Source organism: Lagenorhynchus albirostris, chromosome 2 (assembly GCF_949774975.1).
Source record: "Lagenorhynchus albirostris chromosome 2, mLagAlb1.1, whole genome shotgun sequence".
Lineage (NCBI taxonomy): Eukaryota > Metazoa > Chordata > Mammalia > Artiodactyla > Delphinidae > Lagenorhynchus > Lagenorhynchus albirostris.
The window spans coordinates 173,492,996-173,507,089 of NC_083096.1; the positions used below are offsets into that span (position 1 = coordinate 173,492,996).

The 14,094-nt window shown below is 51.4% G+C and overlaps 1 protein-coding gene across 1 annotated transcript in view; it reads left to right on the plus strand.

Annotated features, from left to right (window-relative positions):
• The window catches only part of PADI2 (peptidyl arginine deiminase 2), a 43,711-nt gene that overhangs the window by 15,094 nt on the left and 14,523 nt on the right, over window positions 1–14,094 (plus strand). Inside the window, exons 4-6 of the mRNA XM_060142798.1 lie at window positions 4,960–5,021; window positions 7,300–7,417; window positions 8,762–8,887. Coding sequence (XP_059998781.1) covers window positions 4,960–5,021; window positions 7,300–7,417; window positions 8,762–8,887 — 306 coding nt within the window. The remainder of the gene's footprint in view (window positions 1–4,959; window positions 5,022–7,299; window positions 7,418–8,761; window positions 8,888–14,094) is intronic.

Consider the following 14,094-nt stretch of genomic DNA (forward strand, 5'->3'; position numbering starts at 1 on the left):
AACGAGACTTCCACCCTAAAGCATGGCAGACTCGGGATGGACGGCAAAACAGTGCACTGTAAGGAGGCAGGGCTCTGCTAGGAGACTCCAAGCTTGTGCTCGGAGCAAGCCTGTCAGGGTGCTGCAGGCATGAGAGTCCAAAGATACCAAATCCGCACGTGATGAATGACCAGGCTCATCCTTCCGGGGTTCCGAGGCTGTGCTCTCACTGAACAATGATTTCTTTAACTGCCCCAAGTTCCAGATATTTAGGTTCCGTGGGTCAGTGAAGTGTCCCCTCTTCCCCACCCCCCACCAAAAAATAGTAAACCTGACCATTTTGACACTTGGCCAGAAAGAAAAGACAGGAATAAAACCATTTACCATCAATTATCACCATCATTTTAACATTTTAACACCTAAAGAGTAGGCAGGGCATAATCTCAGAACAAAAGACAGTCGTTTACATTGCAGAAATAAAGCTTTATAAAAAACTCACCCCATTGAACTTGCGTTTCCTGTTCCACCAGCAATCCTAGTGAAAATTGGGTTTCTTTTGAGACCCACTGGTCTATCTGACCCCTCCGGGTCCCATATTCCCTCAGGCATCTACCCCAGGAGCCCCTGAGCCCCATGCCCTGAGTAATCATGCAGGGGCAACACCCCAGAGGCAGGAACGCTCTGAATGTCCCAGGATGGTGGGGCTGCCCCCAAGGATGTATCTGAGTCTGTCTCACCCTAGTTCTGTGCTGAGTCCACGCTGAGCCAAAAACATCCCTGACTTCAGAGCGGACAGTGTTCTGGCTCTGCCTCGTCCAGCCACATTGTGACCACCACCCTGAACCTGTTTCCTCATCCGCAAAATGCGATTCACGGTGAACTCCTGCACAGTGTTTACAAGGGTTCAGTGGGGTGGTGCATCCCGAGGGCCTGGCGTGGGCTAGGTGCGCAGTCGATGCTCTTTGCTTTCCTCCCTTCCTCTTGGGGCCGTCCATTTTCCCTCTGCCTGGATGAAGCTGAAGAACCTTCCCGTGCCTCAGTCTTCCTCCTGGGATTCGAGAACGAAACTATAATGCCCTTGGCCAAATCAGACTGTGGGTCTTGGTCCCAGTCCTGCCAAAAACCTGTTATATGCCCTCCCCCTCCAGACCTCATTTTTTTTTTTTTTTTTTTGGCTGTACCACACATCTTGCAGAATCTTAGTTCCCCAACGAGAGATCGAACCCGGGCCCACGGCAGTGGAACTGCAGAGTCTTAACCACTGGACCCCCAGGGAATTCCCTAGACCTCCTTTTTCCCAGCTATAAAATGAGAGTTTTGAGCTCATTGATCCCTGAGGGCCTCTGAGCCCCCGGTTAGGGCTGATTTGCCAAGCCCTCCAGGTTAAGGGGGAAAGTGGGAGGGGAGGGATCTCGGAGGGAGGAATAATCTCACCCTCTTTGCTGTGGTCCTGGCAATGAGAGTAGTACATGTACAGGAGCCTTGAGAATTTTTAGCATCAGTCTAAGGCCCTCATTCCTTGCATCCCCTCCGGAGAGCTGAGGATCACTGCCCTAGTTGGCTGTTGGGGAAGAGAATCCTTCCTCCCCAAGCTGCCCTGTTAGGCAAGAAGGCCCGGCACCCTGCCACTGTCCATGGGGGCCGGAAGCCCGCCAAAACTCTTATGCCTCTGTGTCGAAGCCGAGGCAGTGTTTTGATTCTCAGGGCAGACTGCCTTGAACCCAATCCCAGTGACATTTCCAGTTAATCTGCCCCGTACCCCAGGTGCCACCTGACACCTTGGGGCTATTCTGGGGAGCTGAGGTAGGATTCAGAGCCTCTGGGAAATGTCTGGACCCCAGAGGCCCTGAAACAGATGTCCTCTCCCTCCTTCCCCAGGGAAGACAGAGCCATCCCGGGAGGCCAGAGCCCTGCGCAGACCATGCCCGCCCTGCTCCCGTCCCCACAAAGACCATCCCTTGGAATCTAGATAAATTGGACATTGGGGGAAGCTTTGAAGGGGAGAAGTCCTTGAGGGATGGCTTATAGCTTGAGGGTGTTTCTGAGGGAGGGTGGAGGGGAGAGGAAGCCATTCCAGTTGACTGTGAAGTTGGGTCATGGGTCATAAGAGAGAACGTGTCGAGCACCGTGGGAGGTCGGGAGGTGGGCGATAAGGGAGCCCCATTACGCAATGCCTGAATTTCATAATGGGAAGTCAGTGAAACTTGTCTGAATTTAATAAACCCAGAAAGAGCAATAATCATGTTATTCGGTATTATAGAGATTGCCTCAGGCAGGTGAGGGGACGGGCTGGACAAGGAACTCCTGGGTTTTTTTAGAAGCTATTTGGTACTCTTTGATTTTTTTTTGTTTTTTGCACTGTGCAAATATTACATTGATTTAAAAAATTTAATTTGAGAAATTCCTAGTGGGGAGTTCCCTAGCAGTCCAGTGGTTAGGGCTCTGTGCTTTCACTGCATGGCCTGGGTTTAATCCCTGGTCAGGGAACTACGATGCCGCAACCTGCGCTGCACGGCCAAAAAAAAAAAAGTAAGTAATGAAGTAAAGCACAATGAAGTGCTTCATAATTTCTCTCCTGTGCCCCACTGCTTTCACAGACCATAGGATCCGTGATGTGGAGCCATCTTGCAGCCTAGAGACCAAAGCCACACAGCTGCCAGGGTGGGGAGGTGGCCAACTTCCCTGAACTTCACGGGAGCAAGTCCTGGTCTTGAAAGGCAGGCTTGGGTTTTGGAAACAGCCCAGGGTAGAGATCAGCCTCAGACAGTGGAGGGAACGGCCAAAGGCAGGAGTCTGGAGTCAGAGACCCGAGTGGGACCCCTGGCTCTGCACTCTCTGGGGACTTCATGGTCAATGCCCTGCTGGGTGTCTCTGTTTCCTCATCTGTATGGTACGGGTGGCTGGGTGGAGAGGGGGGCAATTGAAGGGAAAACACACATGGGAAGTGCTGTACCGTCCACAAAGAACGATACGCGCAGGAGAGATTGTTATCTTGAAAAGCAAAGAGTGACTCCTGGAGGAGGCTGGGTCTGCAGCCGGTCCCCAGGCAGGAGCTTCAGGAAGCCAGCCTCTCCTAAAGGCAGCATTCCCTAGGGAGTGTCCCGCTGGAAAGTTCATGAAGGTCTGGGAGCCAAAATCAATATTGTTGCTCCAGGACCTTGTTGTTTATCCATCCTATATATTACAAGTTTACATCAGCCTCTTTAACAGTAGCTGGTGGTGCCGCCTTCTTGGCTTTCTCCCTAGAATTCTTATCCTGCACCAGCCTCCCAGCTCATCAGCCCAATTTGCTGACAGGTGACGTCTCCAAGTCTGGGTTTGCTCACCTGTAAAATGGAAACAATAATATTTATCTCATAGGACTGGGGGCTTCTTGGGAGCAGGCACGGGGCCCTGATTGCCCACCACTGGTCCCCACGACTTGTGTGGTGCGTGGAACACAGTAGATGCTCAACAGTGATTTGCTGCGTGAATGGGATCAATGGGAAGACTTTATTTAACTATTTCCTATAGCGCCTGACAGTGGGGCTGCAGAGGTGGGAGTGCTGCCTCTCCAAGGACCAGGTGCCCTTAAAGCCCCCCCCCCGCTCCTACCTCCTTCAAAACCCAGAAGAGCCACAACCAGGGTTAAAAGGGAATCGGACTGTGGGCAAAGGGAGGCCCCGAATATGATACCCCGACTTAGGAGAGAGAGAGAAGATGTTTCTGCCTCTTCAGGGAGAGAGCACGCCTGCCAAGGGGACTGCCCAGGAATCCATTCATTCCCACCCAACTCCTACCTCAGTCCAAGTCATGCTCAGCATGAGGCCGAGCCCACTAGGCAGTTCGGGGCCCTGAACCCAGCTTAGCTCATGTGTCGCGCCCATCACCTTCCCAACAGCTCCCCTGCCCCGCCCCGTCGGTCTGTAACTCGGGGAGCCATGTTGCCTTCCAAAGGACACTTGGCAATATCTGGAGACATTTCGGTTGTCATAGCGGGGGGGAGTTACTGGCATCCAGGGGGCAGAGGCCAGCGATGCTGCTTAACACCCTGCAGTGCACAGGACGGCTCCCACAGCAACGACAACAAAAATCCGGCTGAAAGTGGCAGTAGTGCCCACCATTGCAATTAGGGCAATTCATCTAACTGGAAAGAGCCCCACTTTTCAGATAAAGAAACTGGGGCTCCGAGAAGCTGTCTAACCTGCCCAAAGCCACACAGCTTATAAGCAGAGAACCAAGGTTGAAGCCCAGCACCGTCTGGTACTAAACCTTGGGCTCATTTCAATGCCCCACACGGTCCCCACAGCAGGCCGAGGGATAGAGAAGGTGCCTCCCGCAAGAGAAAGGATAAACAGGGACCCTGCAGTGGATCCTCTATCTGGTGGCCTGGCCTCTTGGGCACCCTCAGATCAAGAGGGATTGAAGACCCTGTTTCCCACCCAAAGTAAAACCCTCAGTCCTTAGAGGTGGGCCCTAGACCACCAGGAGTTCTGGGAGAGAAACGCACACACGTGCACGTGTGCACACACGCCTAGGGCAGACTAGGAAAGGCAGGTAGGGAATCCTATGAAAGTTTTCAAAATATGAGCTTCGAATCAGACCAGACGCAGTGTGTGCTTCAGTTCTGCTAATGCGACCTGTGTGCCCCCGCGCATGTGACTTGGCCTCTCTGAACCGAGGCTCCCAAATCTGTCCAGTGAGGCTCATCCCATCCACCACCCAGAACTGACTGAGGAACAGTAAAGGGGTGAGAGATCCCTGACCCACCTGGCAGCCCCTCCAAGAGCTGCGCAGTCTGCACGGTATCTGCTCGTGTTTCCATCCCGCAGTGGGGGGTGTTGAGGTAGGGGGTTGGCTAAGATGCCCTCAGCAAGGCACTCCCCTTCTGGGAACCAAGCAGATGGGTGAGCTGCACCCTAATCCCACCCTAATCTTCCTCCTGTCCTAGCCCCACCCAGTCTGGCAGGCTCAGCAACTCACCCATGTGTCTGTCCCCAGAGATCTCCTTGGATGTGGATGCAGACCGGGATGGCGTGGTGGAAAAGAACAACCCAAAAAAGGTACCTCGCTACAAGGGCAGACTGAACGGGGGGCTTCCGGGGCCAGAGCCCCAGGCTGGGTCCTGCAGGCAGCCGTGGTCCTCCCAGCAAGCTTCAACCACTGTCATTTTACAGATGAGGAGACAGGTTCCCAGACACACACTCCAATGACAGAGCCCACCAAGGAGCAAGCTCCTTAGAGGGACAGTGATGGAGCAGGTTCCCGAGTCCCAGTGGCTCCCATCCACAAGATGGGGACACCCAGTTCATAGAGCTGGTGGAAAGGATGAATGTCCTGCCACAGAGGAAGTACTGCCAAAGCATTTGCTCTTATTATTTTGCCTTTATTTTTTTGGACCATGGGGAGCAGAAGATTGCATTAATCGTTCCCAATTCAAGGCACATCATCTTTAATGGTGCGTGCACAACCCCTCTCCCGTTTTTAGTTTTTCATTTATTCGTTCATTCATCATTCGTTTGTTCATTCATTCATTCATTCATTCTCTTTGATCCTGCATTCCCCACTCCCATTCTGCTCCCCTACAAAGGAGCCCTCCAATGGTTTTAACACATCACTTTCTGTTCTTGTGATTCTTGCGAAACATGCGGTGTGGTTTGCGTGTGTGTATTTTTAACTTGTGCAGACAGATAGCATTGTGTTCTCCAAGTCGTTGATTCCTACTTTTTCCTCAACCCCATTTTTAAGCTCTGCTGGTTTTCCTCTATGCACATCCAGGCTTCTTTTTTCCATTTTCTGCCCTTGTATGGCATTTAAATTTTTGCCATGGTCATACATTACTTTTTTTTTTTTTTTTGCGGTACGTGGGCCTCTCACTGTTGTGGCCTCTCCCGTTGCAGAGCGCAGGCTCCGGACGCACAGGCTCAGCGGCCATGGCTCACGGGCCCAGCCGCTCCGCGGCATGTGGGATCTTCCCGGACCGGGGCACAAACCCGCGTCCCCTGCATCGGCAGGCGGACTCTCAACCACTGCGCCACCAGGGAAGCCCCCATACATTTCTTTTATAATAACAACGTAAAGTCTGGTTTAAATTATATGGAGATGGATACTTTAAAAAGCTAAATAAATACAACCCATTGAGAAGCCCGGGGCCTAGCAGCCAGCTGCAGACTCTCTGCATGTCCTCAGGCCTATAGGGGAGCCCCTTCCCCCAGGCTTCTCAGGGGGCTCTGCCCCAGCCCTGCCTTCCTGAGGGCAAGGCAGCCCCACACATATGTTCTCTGTGTCCATGGCCAAGCTACGTGCCAGTAGGCACCACAGAGGCCTCTGAGGCATCCAACCTCCACTGAGGAGCTGGGGAGTCACCCAGTCCCTGTGGGTCTGAACTTACCCAGGCTTCCTCCATCTGGGCCAGTGAAGTTTCATACGTTCTTTACTCATCCCATAAATATTTTTTTAAATTTTATTGAAGTATAGTTGATTTACAATATTGTGTTTAATTTCTGCTGTACAGCAAAGTGACTCAGTTATACATGTATATATTCTTTTTCATATTCCTTTCCATTATAGTTTATCCCAGGATATTGAATATAGTACCCTGTGCTATACAGTAGGACCTTGTTGTTCATCCGTCCTTATATTACAAGTTTACATCTGCTAACCCCAAACTCCCACTCCTTCCTTCCCCCACCCCACCTCCCCCTTGGCAACCACAAGTGTATTCTCTATATTTGTGAATCTGTTTTTTGTTTCATAAATATCTTCATTTGCATCATATTTTATATTCCACATATAAGTGATATCATATGGTATTTGTCTTTCTCTTTCTGACTTACTTAGTATGATAATCTCTAGGTCCATCCATGTTGCTGCAAATGGCATTATTTCATTCTTTTTAATGGCTGAGTAATAGTCCATTGGTGTGTGTGTGTGTGTGTGTGTGTGTGTGTGTGTGTGTTATATTTGTTTATTTATTTATTTATTTATACCACATCTTCTTTATCCACCCATCTGTCAATGGACATTTAGGTTGTTTCCATGTCTTGGCTATTGTGCTGCTGTGAACATAGAGGTACATGTATCTTTTCGAATGATAGCTTTGTCTGGATATATGCCCAGGAGTGGGATTGCTGGATCATATGGCAACTCTATTTTTAGTTTTTTGAGGACCCTCCATACTGTTTTGCATAGTGGCTGCACCAGTTTACATTCCTGGGTAGTGGCTGCAAGAGTCTCATACTGGGTCTGTCTCTCCAGTGTCCTATGGGGTCTGCGCTGGGGTTGAGAACATCTGTCAGAAGATAGAGAAGACAGCACTGACCTCTCTCCTCGCCAATGCAGGCATCCTGGACCTGGGGCCCTGAGGGGCAGGGAGCCATCCTGCTGGTGAACTGTGACCGAGACACACCCTGGTTGCCCAGAGAGGACTGTAGCGATGAGAAAGTCTACAGCAAGGAAGGTACCACAGAATCCACACTTGAGCTTGGGGTGGGGAGCAGGGAGGAGCAATGAAAGCACTTATGATAAGTCTTGGGCTGGGCCAAGGGTGAGGCAGGTGTGACCTTGGGTCTCCTGAGGATGGTGGACTCAGGTATCCACTCCTGCTAAAAAACAGACAATAAACGATATAGTTCAATTGGAACCATGTTTTTTTCTTTTAAAGTTTTTTTGTTTGTTTTGTTTTGTTTTATAAATTCTTTTATTTATTTTTGGCTGCATTGTGTCTTTGTTGCTCTGCACGAGCTTTTTCTAGTTGTGGTGAGCAGGGGCTACTCTTTGTTGAGGTGCGCGGGCTTCTCATTGCAGTGGCTTCTCTTGTTGCAGAGCACGGGCTCTAGGAGTGCGGGCTTCAGTAGTTGTGGCACGCGGGTCCAGTAGTTGTGGCTCACAGGCTCTAGAGCTCAGGCTCAGTAGTTGTGGCACACGGGCTTAGTTGCTCTGCAGTATGTGGTATCTTCCTGGACCAGGGCTCTAACCCGTGTCCCCTGCATTGGCAGGCGGATTCTTTTTCTTTTCTTTTTTTTTTTTTGCGGTACGCGGGCCTCTCACTGCTGTGGCCTCTCCCGTTGCGGAGCACAGGCTCCAGACGCGCAGGCCCAGCGGCCATGGCTCACAGGCCTAGCTGCTCCGCGGCATGTGAGATCTTCCCAGACCGGGGCACGAACCCGTGTCCCCTGCATTGGCAGGCGGACTCTCAACCACTGCGCCACCAGGGAAGTCCCTGGAACCATGTTTCTTAAGAAGTTGTACATATGTAGAAAAAGGAGCAGAAGGAAGTTCCCAAAAGGTTATAGGAAGTCATCTGTAGTGTTGGAGATAACAACTACTTCTTACACTTTTTCATAATACACAGGTTTGGGGTTTGCTTTGTCCTGATTATAAAAGTAACAGGCCAACATTCCAGCCACAATTCTCCTTTGTTTTTTTAATTAAGATATAATTGACACACAACCCTGTCTAAGTTTAAGGTATACAGCATAATGATTTGATTTCCACACATCATGAAGTGAGTATTACAATAAGTTTAGTAAACATCCATCATCTCATATAGGTACAAAATTAAAGAAGTAGAAAAACAAAATTGTGATAAGAACTCTTAGGATTTACTGTCAACAACTTTCATATATAACATACAGCCGTGTTAATTACATTAATCATGTTGTACATTACATCCCTGGTAACTTATTTATCTTACAACTGGAAGTGTGTACCTTTTGACCACCTTCATCCAGTTCCCCCACGCCCCCACCCCGCCCCAACGCAATTCTCTTAATTCTAACCTCCTCATGCATCCACCCCTCAGACCTCAAGGACATGTCCCAGATGATCCTGCGGACCAAAGGCCCCGACCACCTCCCCACCGGATACGAGATCGTTCTCTACATTTCCATGTCGGACTCGGACAAAGTGGGCGTGTTCTACGTAGAGAGTGAGTGTCCCCAGCCTGGCCCTCCTGCAGTTCCCATCCAGTCAGTGCTCTCTGAGATACCCCTCGGGGGCCCAGCTCCTCCCTCTAAGGCTCCCCAGACCCCTCCCCTTAGTAGTCACAGGCGCAGGTGACTGGAGAGGGCCAGCTTCTTGGTAATGGTAACCAGGACCACCGTTGTCCTGTGAAGTCAAGAGGACCCGTGGGATAGATCTCTCCTCCCTCAAAGGAGTTGGCAGTGACAGATTTATGTGGAACCCCGAGGAGTTCCACGTGAACCAGGGGAGGAAGGGCTTTTGAGGTCCATCTTTCCCAGAATCACATCACCTTCATGATACCTGAGGCAGATACCCACTCCCTCCCACCCCCACCAGGTGTTTTCTGCTCATCTCAGACTTTCTGAACATGAGAACTGCCCCTGACTTTTAAAGAGCCCGTGACGATGCTGTGGGCACCTTCAAGGAGCAGAGCCCTTGTCCTCTTGCCAAGGACAGGGCCTCCTGGGTCCCCAGTGAGTCAGGAACGTGCTTCTGCCATGGAGCTAATCCCCGCAGCTGCCTGCTCTGTCTCGTTCCTTCTGTGAATCGGTGTCGAGCCCCCTCAGTGCCGGGATCCCTGGGTGAACTCTGCCATCACACCCAGCCCTCGGGAAGGAGACGGTCTAATGAGGAAAGCACAATTGGAGGAAATGACACAGACCAAGCAGTAGAAAATGGCAGGGGCAAAGGCGAGGCACCGCTAGCCTAGATGGTCTGGCAAGGCCTCTCCGAGCAGGCGACATTTGAGTTGAGAACCAAAGCAACCATGAGAAAGAACCGGCCATTCATGAGCTGAGGGAAGAGTGTTGTAAGCAGAGGGAACAGCGCATACAAAGCCCGGAGGAGGGAACCAGTATTGGAGGAACAGTCAGAAGACCGGAGGAGGGAGATGTGTTGGAGTCAAGGTCAGCGAACTGGGCAGGGGCCAGCGCGTGCAGAGAGGGCTTGCATTTTATTCCAAGTGCACTGGAAAGCCATTAGAAGGTTTTGAGTGACTGTCAAGGTCTGATTTATGTATTAAAAAGCTGTCTCCGCAAAATCGTTTGCTGTGGTGCAGGGTGAGGCCCCCCCGCATGCCCAGCTCTCTGGGGGGCCCAGCGTCTCCAGCCTAGCTCTGGGGCCCTCCTCTGACCAGGCTCACTAAGAGCAGTCGCCATGAGGACTTGGTCCCAGTGGCCCTGGACCCTCACCTCAGGGAGGGATTTAGCCAGGACAGCAGTGGACCCAGCTGCCACCTGAAGCCAGTCCACCTCCTGATCCGCCCTGGGCTCGGGCAGTGACCTGACGCAGTTGGAATGTCCCCAGAGTCAGACCGGCTCCGCCGCCTAAGCAGGCTGGAGATGTTGATGCTTACCCTATCCAGGCCAGGGTTGCCACGGCGGATGGGGCTGCCGGCCGGACAGGAAGGGTACAAGCAGGATCTCGGCTTCTCGACCACATTGTGTCGTATTGTGACCCTCAACCTGTTGCTGCTAGTGACACCTGGACCTTATCTAGAGCGTCTTTTTGTTGATGACAGTGGATTGAGATCTGGCCCTTAATCACATCCCTCTCCCTCACTGCCATCGAGATGGGTCCTGAGCAGACAGGAAAAGGAGGAGCCACTGCTGTGAGTGCTTTGCGATGCTGTTCCCCGGTCTGTCTCATCTGGGCTGCCACCTTGCAATGTGGGGGGAGGGGCGGTGTTACTGATGCAGGGATGATCCCAGAATCGTCAGTTTCCCACAGAATTGGAATCCTGGGTGAATACTCAGTGCCACACTAACCGGGATGAAAAATAATTCATCTGTGGTACAGTTTCCTCTTCTTCCTTTTCAGCCATGCAGGCATTTGGGGGTTTTGTCAAAATCCATGTACACCTGTGGATAAGAATATGTTGTGTTACATGAATGTCATGTGTCACCTGTGTCCCCCAAGGGCAGGGGGCTTGGCTGGAGGCTGAGGGACCCTGAGAGGGAGCTCCAGAGCCCAGGAGGTTCAAATCCTGCATCTGGGCAAGTCTACTTACCGGGCCAGGCCTTGGGTTCCTCTTCTGTGATGTGACGTGGGGCTAAGGAGAGGCCTGACAGTTCCCGCTGGTGATAGAGATTAGATAAGGAACGTGTGTCAGCACTCAGTAGCCGGCCCGTGGAACATTCTCTCTTGCTTTTGGGGGGTTATTATTATGATTATTAATTACAGTAAGTCCCCTACATACGGACGAGTTCCGTTCCAAGAGAACGTTTGTAGGTCCAATTTGTTCCAACAAATTTCCAACTTTGTCCAACAAAGTTAACCTAGGTACCTAGGTACCCAGCTAACACAATCCGAGGGCAAGCTGCAGTTTCACTTACGCCGGATATTGATGGAACGCACGTTCGCATCTTTGAAATTTCGCAACTTGAAGGTTCGTATGTAGGGGACTTACTGTATAATGATTGCAGTGGACAGGTGTCTCCAGTGCTGTTAGGAGGACCCAAGTGCCTGTGCTCCAGCCTCAGATTCTGCCTCAGGATCCCAAAGTTGGGACCTGACCTCTTCCTACAAGGGTGCAGTGACCAACTTGTCCCAGTTTGCCCAGGATTTTCCTGGTTTTAGCTCTAAAAATCCCTCATTCCAGGAAACCCCTCAATCCCAGGCAAACCAGGACAGATGGCCACACTATCAAAGAGTCTCCTTGGGAGGTGGAATGGCTCCAAAGTGACCAGAAGGGTTATGCCACATGCCAGCCTGCGGGGCCAATGCCTGGGGCTAAGGAGAAGCCAGGGTGGCTGGCGGGGCCCAGCCCGAGGCACGTGGGCTGCTCAATAGAGGGTCATTGTTGGTTCCTGCAGGGAGAGCTGGTCACACTCAGGCAGGACTGCACCCAGCTGGGACAGGGGATGGGGGAAGGAGGCTCCTCGGGACAGTGGCTGGATTGTTCCCGCTAAGTCATCAATCTACCTAGAGCTGGCCCAAGACACTAGAAAGAGAGGCACATGTAAATTGCAGGCCATAGAGGGGAAAAAACTGCATGCAGATGGGCAAGAACGCATCCTTCCATCTGGCCCAGCTCCCCTGCCAGACCCCCACCCTCCCAGGCCCAGGTGGAGCGCGCGCGCGCACACACACACACACACACACACACACACACACACCACCTAGCTGCCCAGAGACCTGGGAAAGTTTTGGAGTTTTCTGCAAAGACAAGTCAGTTTCCAGGCCTGAGGATCTCTTTCCTAGCACCAGTTCAAGTGCAGCCTGGGACAGGTGGACATTGGAGGGCCTGGGTGCCCGGGGGAGAATTATTTTAATTATGCGGAGCCATCTGGATCTACTTAGTGATTGGGACACAAGGCATATGTTGTCTTTTCTGAATGAGAAGGACTTCACCTTCTGTCTTGAGCTGTTCCTTGGGACACCCAGTGTCTGAGTCTATATGCCTCATTTCTTGGGCCCACCTAAGGGAAGGTGAGGTGAGGTATTTTTCTTTGCCTTCTGTTCCTAAGCCATTCAATGAAAAGGTCATGAATTTTGCAGTAAGGGGTGTGCTGACACATTCATGGGCTCTCATAGTAGTAATACCAGCAAGTCCTAGCTGTGTTACCAATGGTTACCCTTGGTTACCGAGCTTACCTCAATTGCTGATGCTGTCATTTTATCTTGCAAGGACCCTGTGGCATAAGTGTTATTATCCCCCATTTAACAGATGAGTAAACTGAGGCTCAGGGAGGTTAAGTGAATTCCCTGAGGTTTTGCAGCTTGTAAGCCAGAGAGGTACTTGAACCCGCATCTCTCTGACTCTGGAATAACCACTAAGGTAACCCACCCTTAAGGAGATGTATAACCAGGGTCTAGTTGAGCACATTGTCCTACGTGAGGAGCCATCCTGAGCCTGGGCTTTGCTGGTTCCTCTGTTCATTTTGCAAGTTTTAATCAAGCACCCTATTCATGCCAGGACTGTTCTAGTTACATGCTCTAGCCCTCAGGTGACTGGTCAATAATCATACCCATTGTTGTTGACAACAGTACTAAGCTGAGCCTGATTCTGCCCTTCCAGCTCTGCAGGGCATAAAGAAACTCCTTCTGGAACTGCATAGGGTCCTACCTCCATGCCTTGGGCAATGCAAGTATCTCCTCTCCTCACTGCACCCCACCTCTGCCGCCCCCAGGGGCATCTCAAAGGCTGCCTTTCTCTGCTCAAACGCCTCCCACCCCGCCTCCCTTCCCCTGTCCTCCTCACCCCAGTAACCCCACGGGCTCTCTCACCCCGTAGCTCTACTATGACTCTTCCCACATCTGTGCCATCTTATCATCAGCTGAGCACTGCTCCTAGACAGAGGGGCTGCATCTTGCCCATCTCTGTGTCCCCCAGAGGTCCGTGTCCATGTGGTCACAGAGTAGTAATTCAACACATGTGCTCTAAATTGGCCTGAAAATTCTCCCGCGGGGAGTGGTATGGGAGCCACTGGTTCATTCAGTAGATATTTATTAAATACAACCTGCCCTGGACCGGGCCTGTCTCAGCCCCCATGCAGGTGACAGTCTCTCAGAGCCAACAACTAAACACTGAGATCATGTCCATTTAAAGGCTGTGATGGGCAAGGACGGGGGCTGTGGAAACTCCAGACAGAGCCCCTGGCTTGGTCTCTGGGGGATCTGGCTATGATTCCCAGAAGGCCTGAAAGAAGGAGGGAGATAACTCTTCCAAGCAGAGGGAACAGCGCTGTGAAGAGCTGGGTGGTTTCAGTGGGGCAGGAGCGTGGGAGAAACCAGCCACAAAAACGTGCAGCCAGAGACCCACATGCCAATGTGGCTTGCATTATATGGAGGAGAATTTGGGGCACAAATGGACACTTTGGTGTTTTATTTATATAAAGGAGAGGAGAGGTCGGGGTTCAGAACTAGACAGGGATTTGAGTCCCAGCTCAGCCACTTACTGGCTATGTGACTGGCTATGTGACTCCGGACAAGCCATTTCTTATTTCTGGGACTGTTTTCTCCTCTGTAAAATGGGAACAATAATTCCCTTCCTTGACATCACTGGCTGCCCGGTCCTCAGCTGCTACATTTCGTGTCCCCTTCCTGGGAGAGTCAGCTCACTTTATAGGCAAGGAAGCCAGAAGCCAGGAAGGGTGTCTGGTTGAGTGCCACATGGCTGGGGCCCTGCAGTGCTGGGAAGATGACCAGGCCACGGCCCTTCTGGTGGCATTT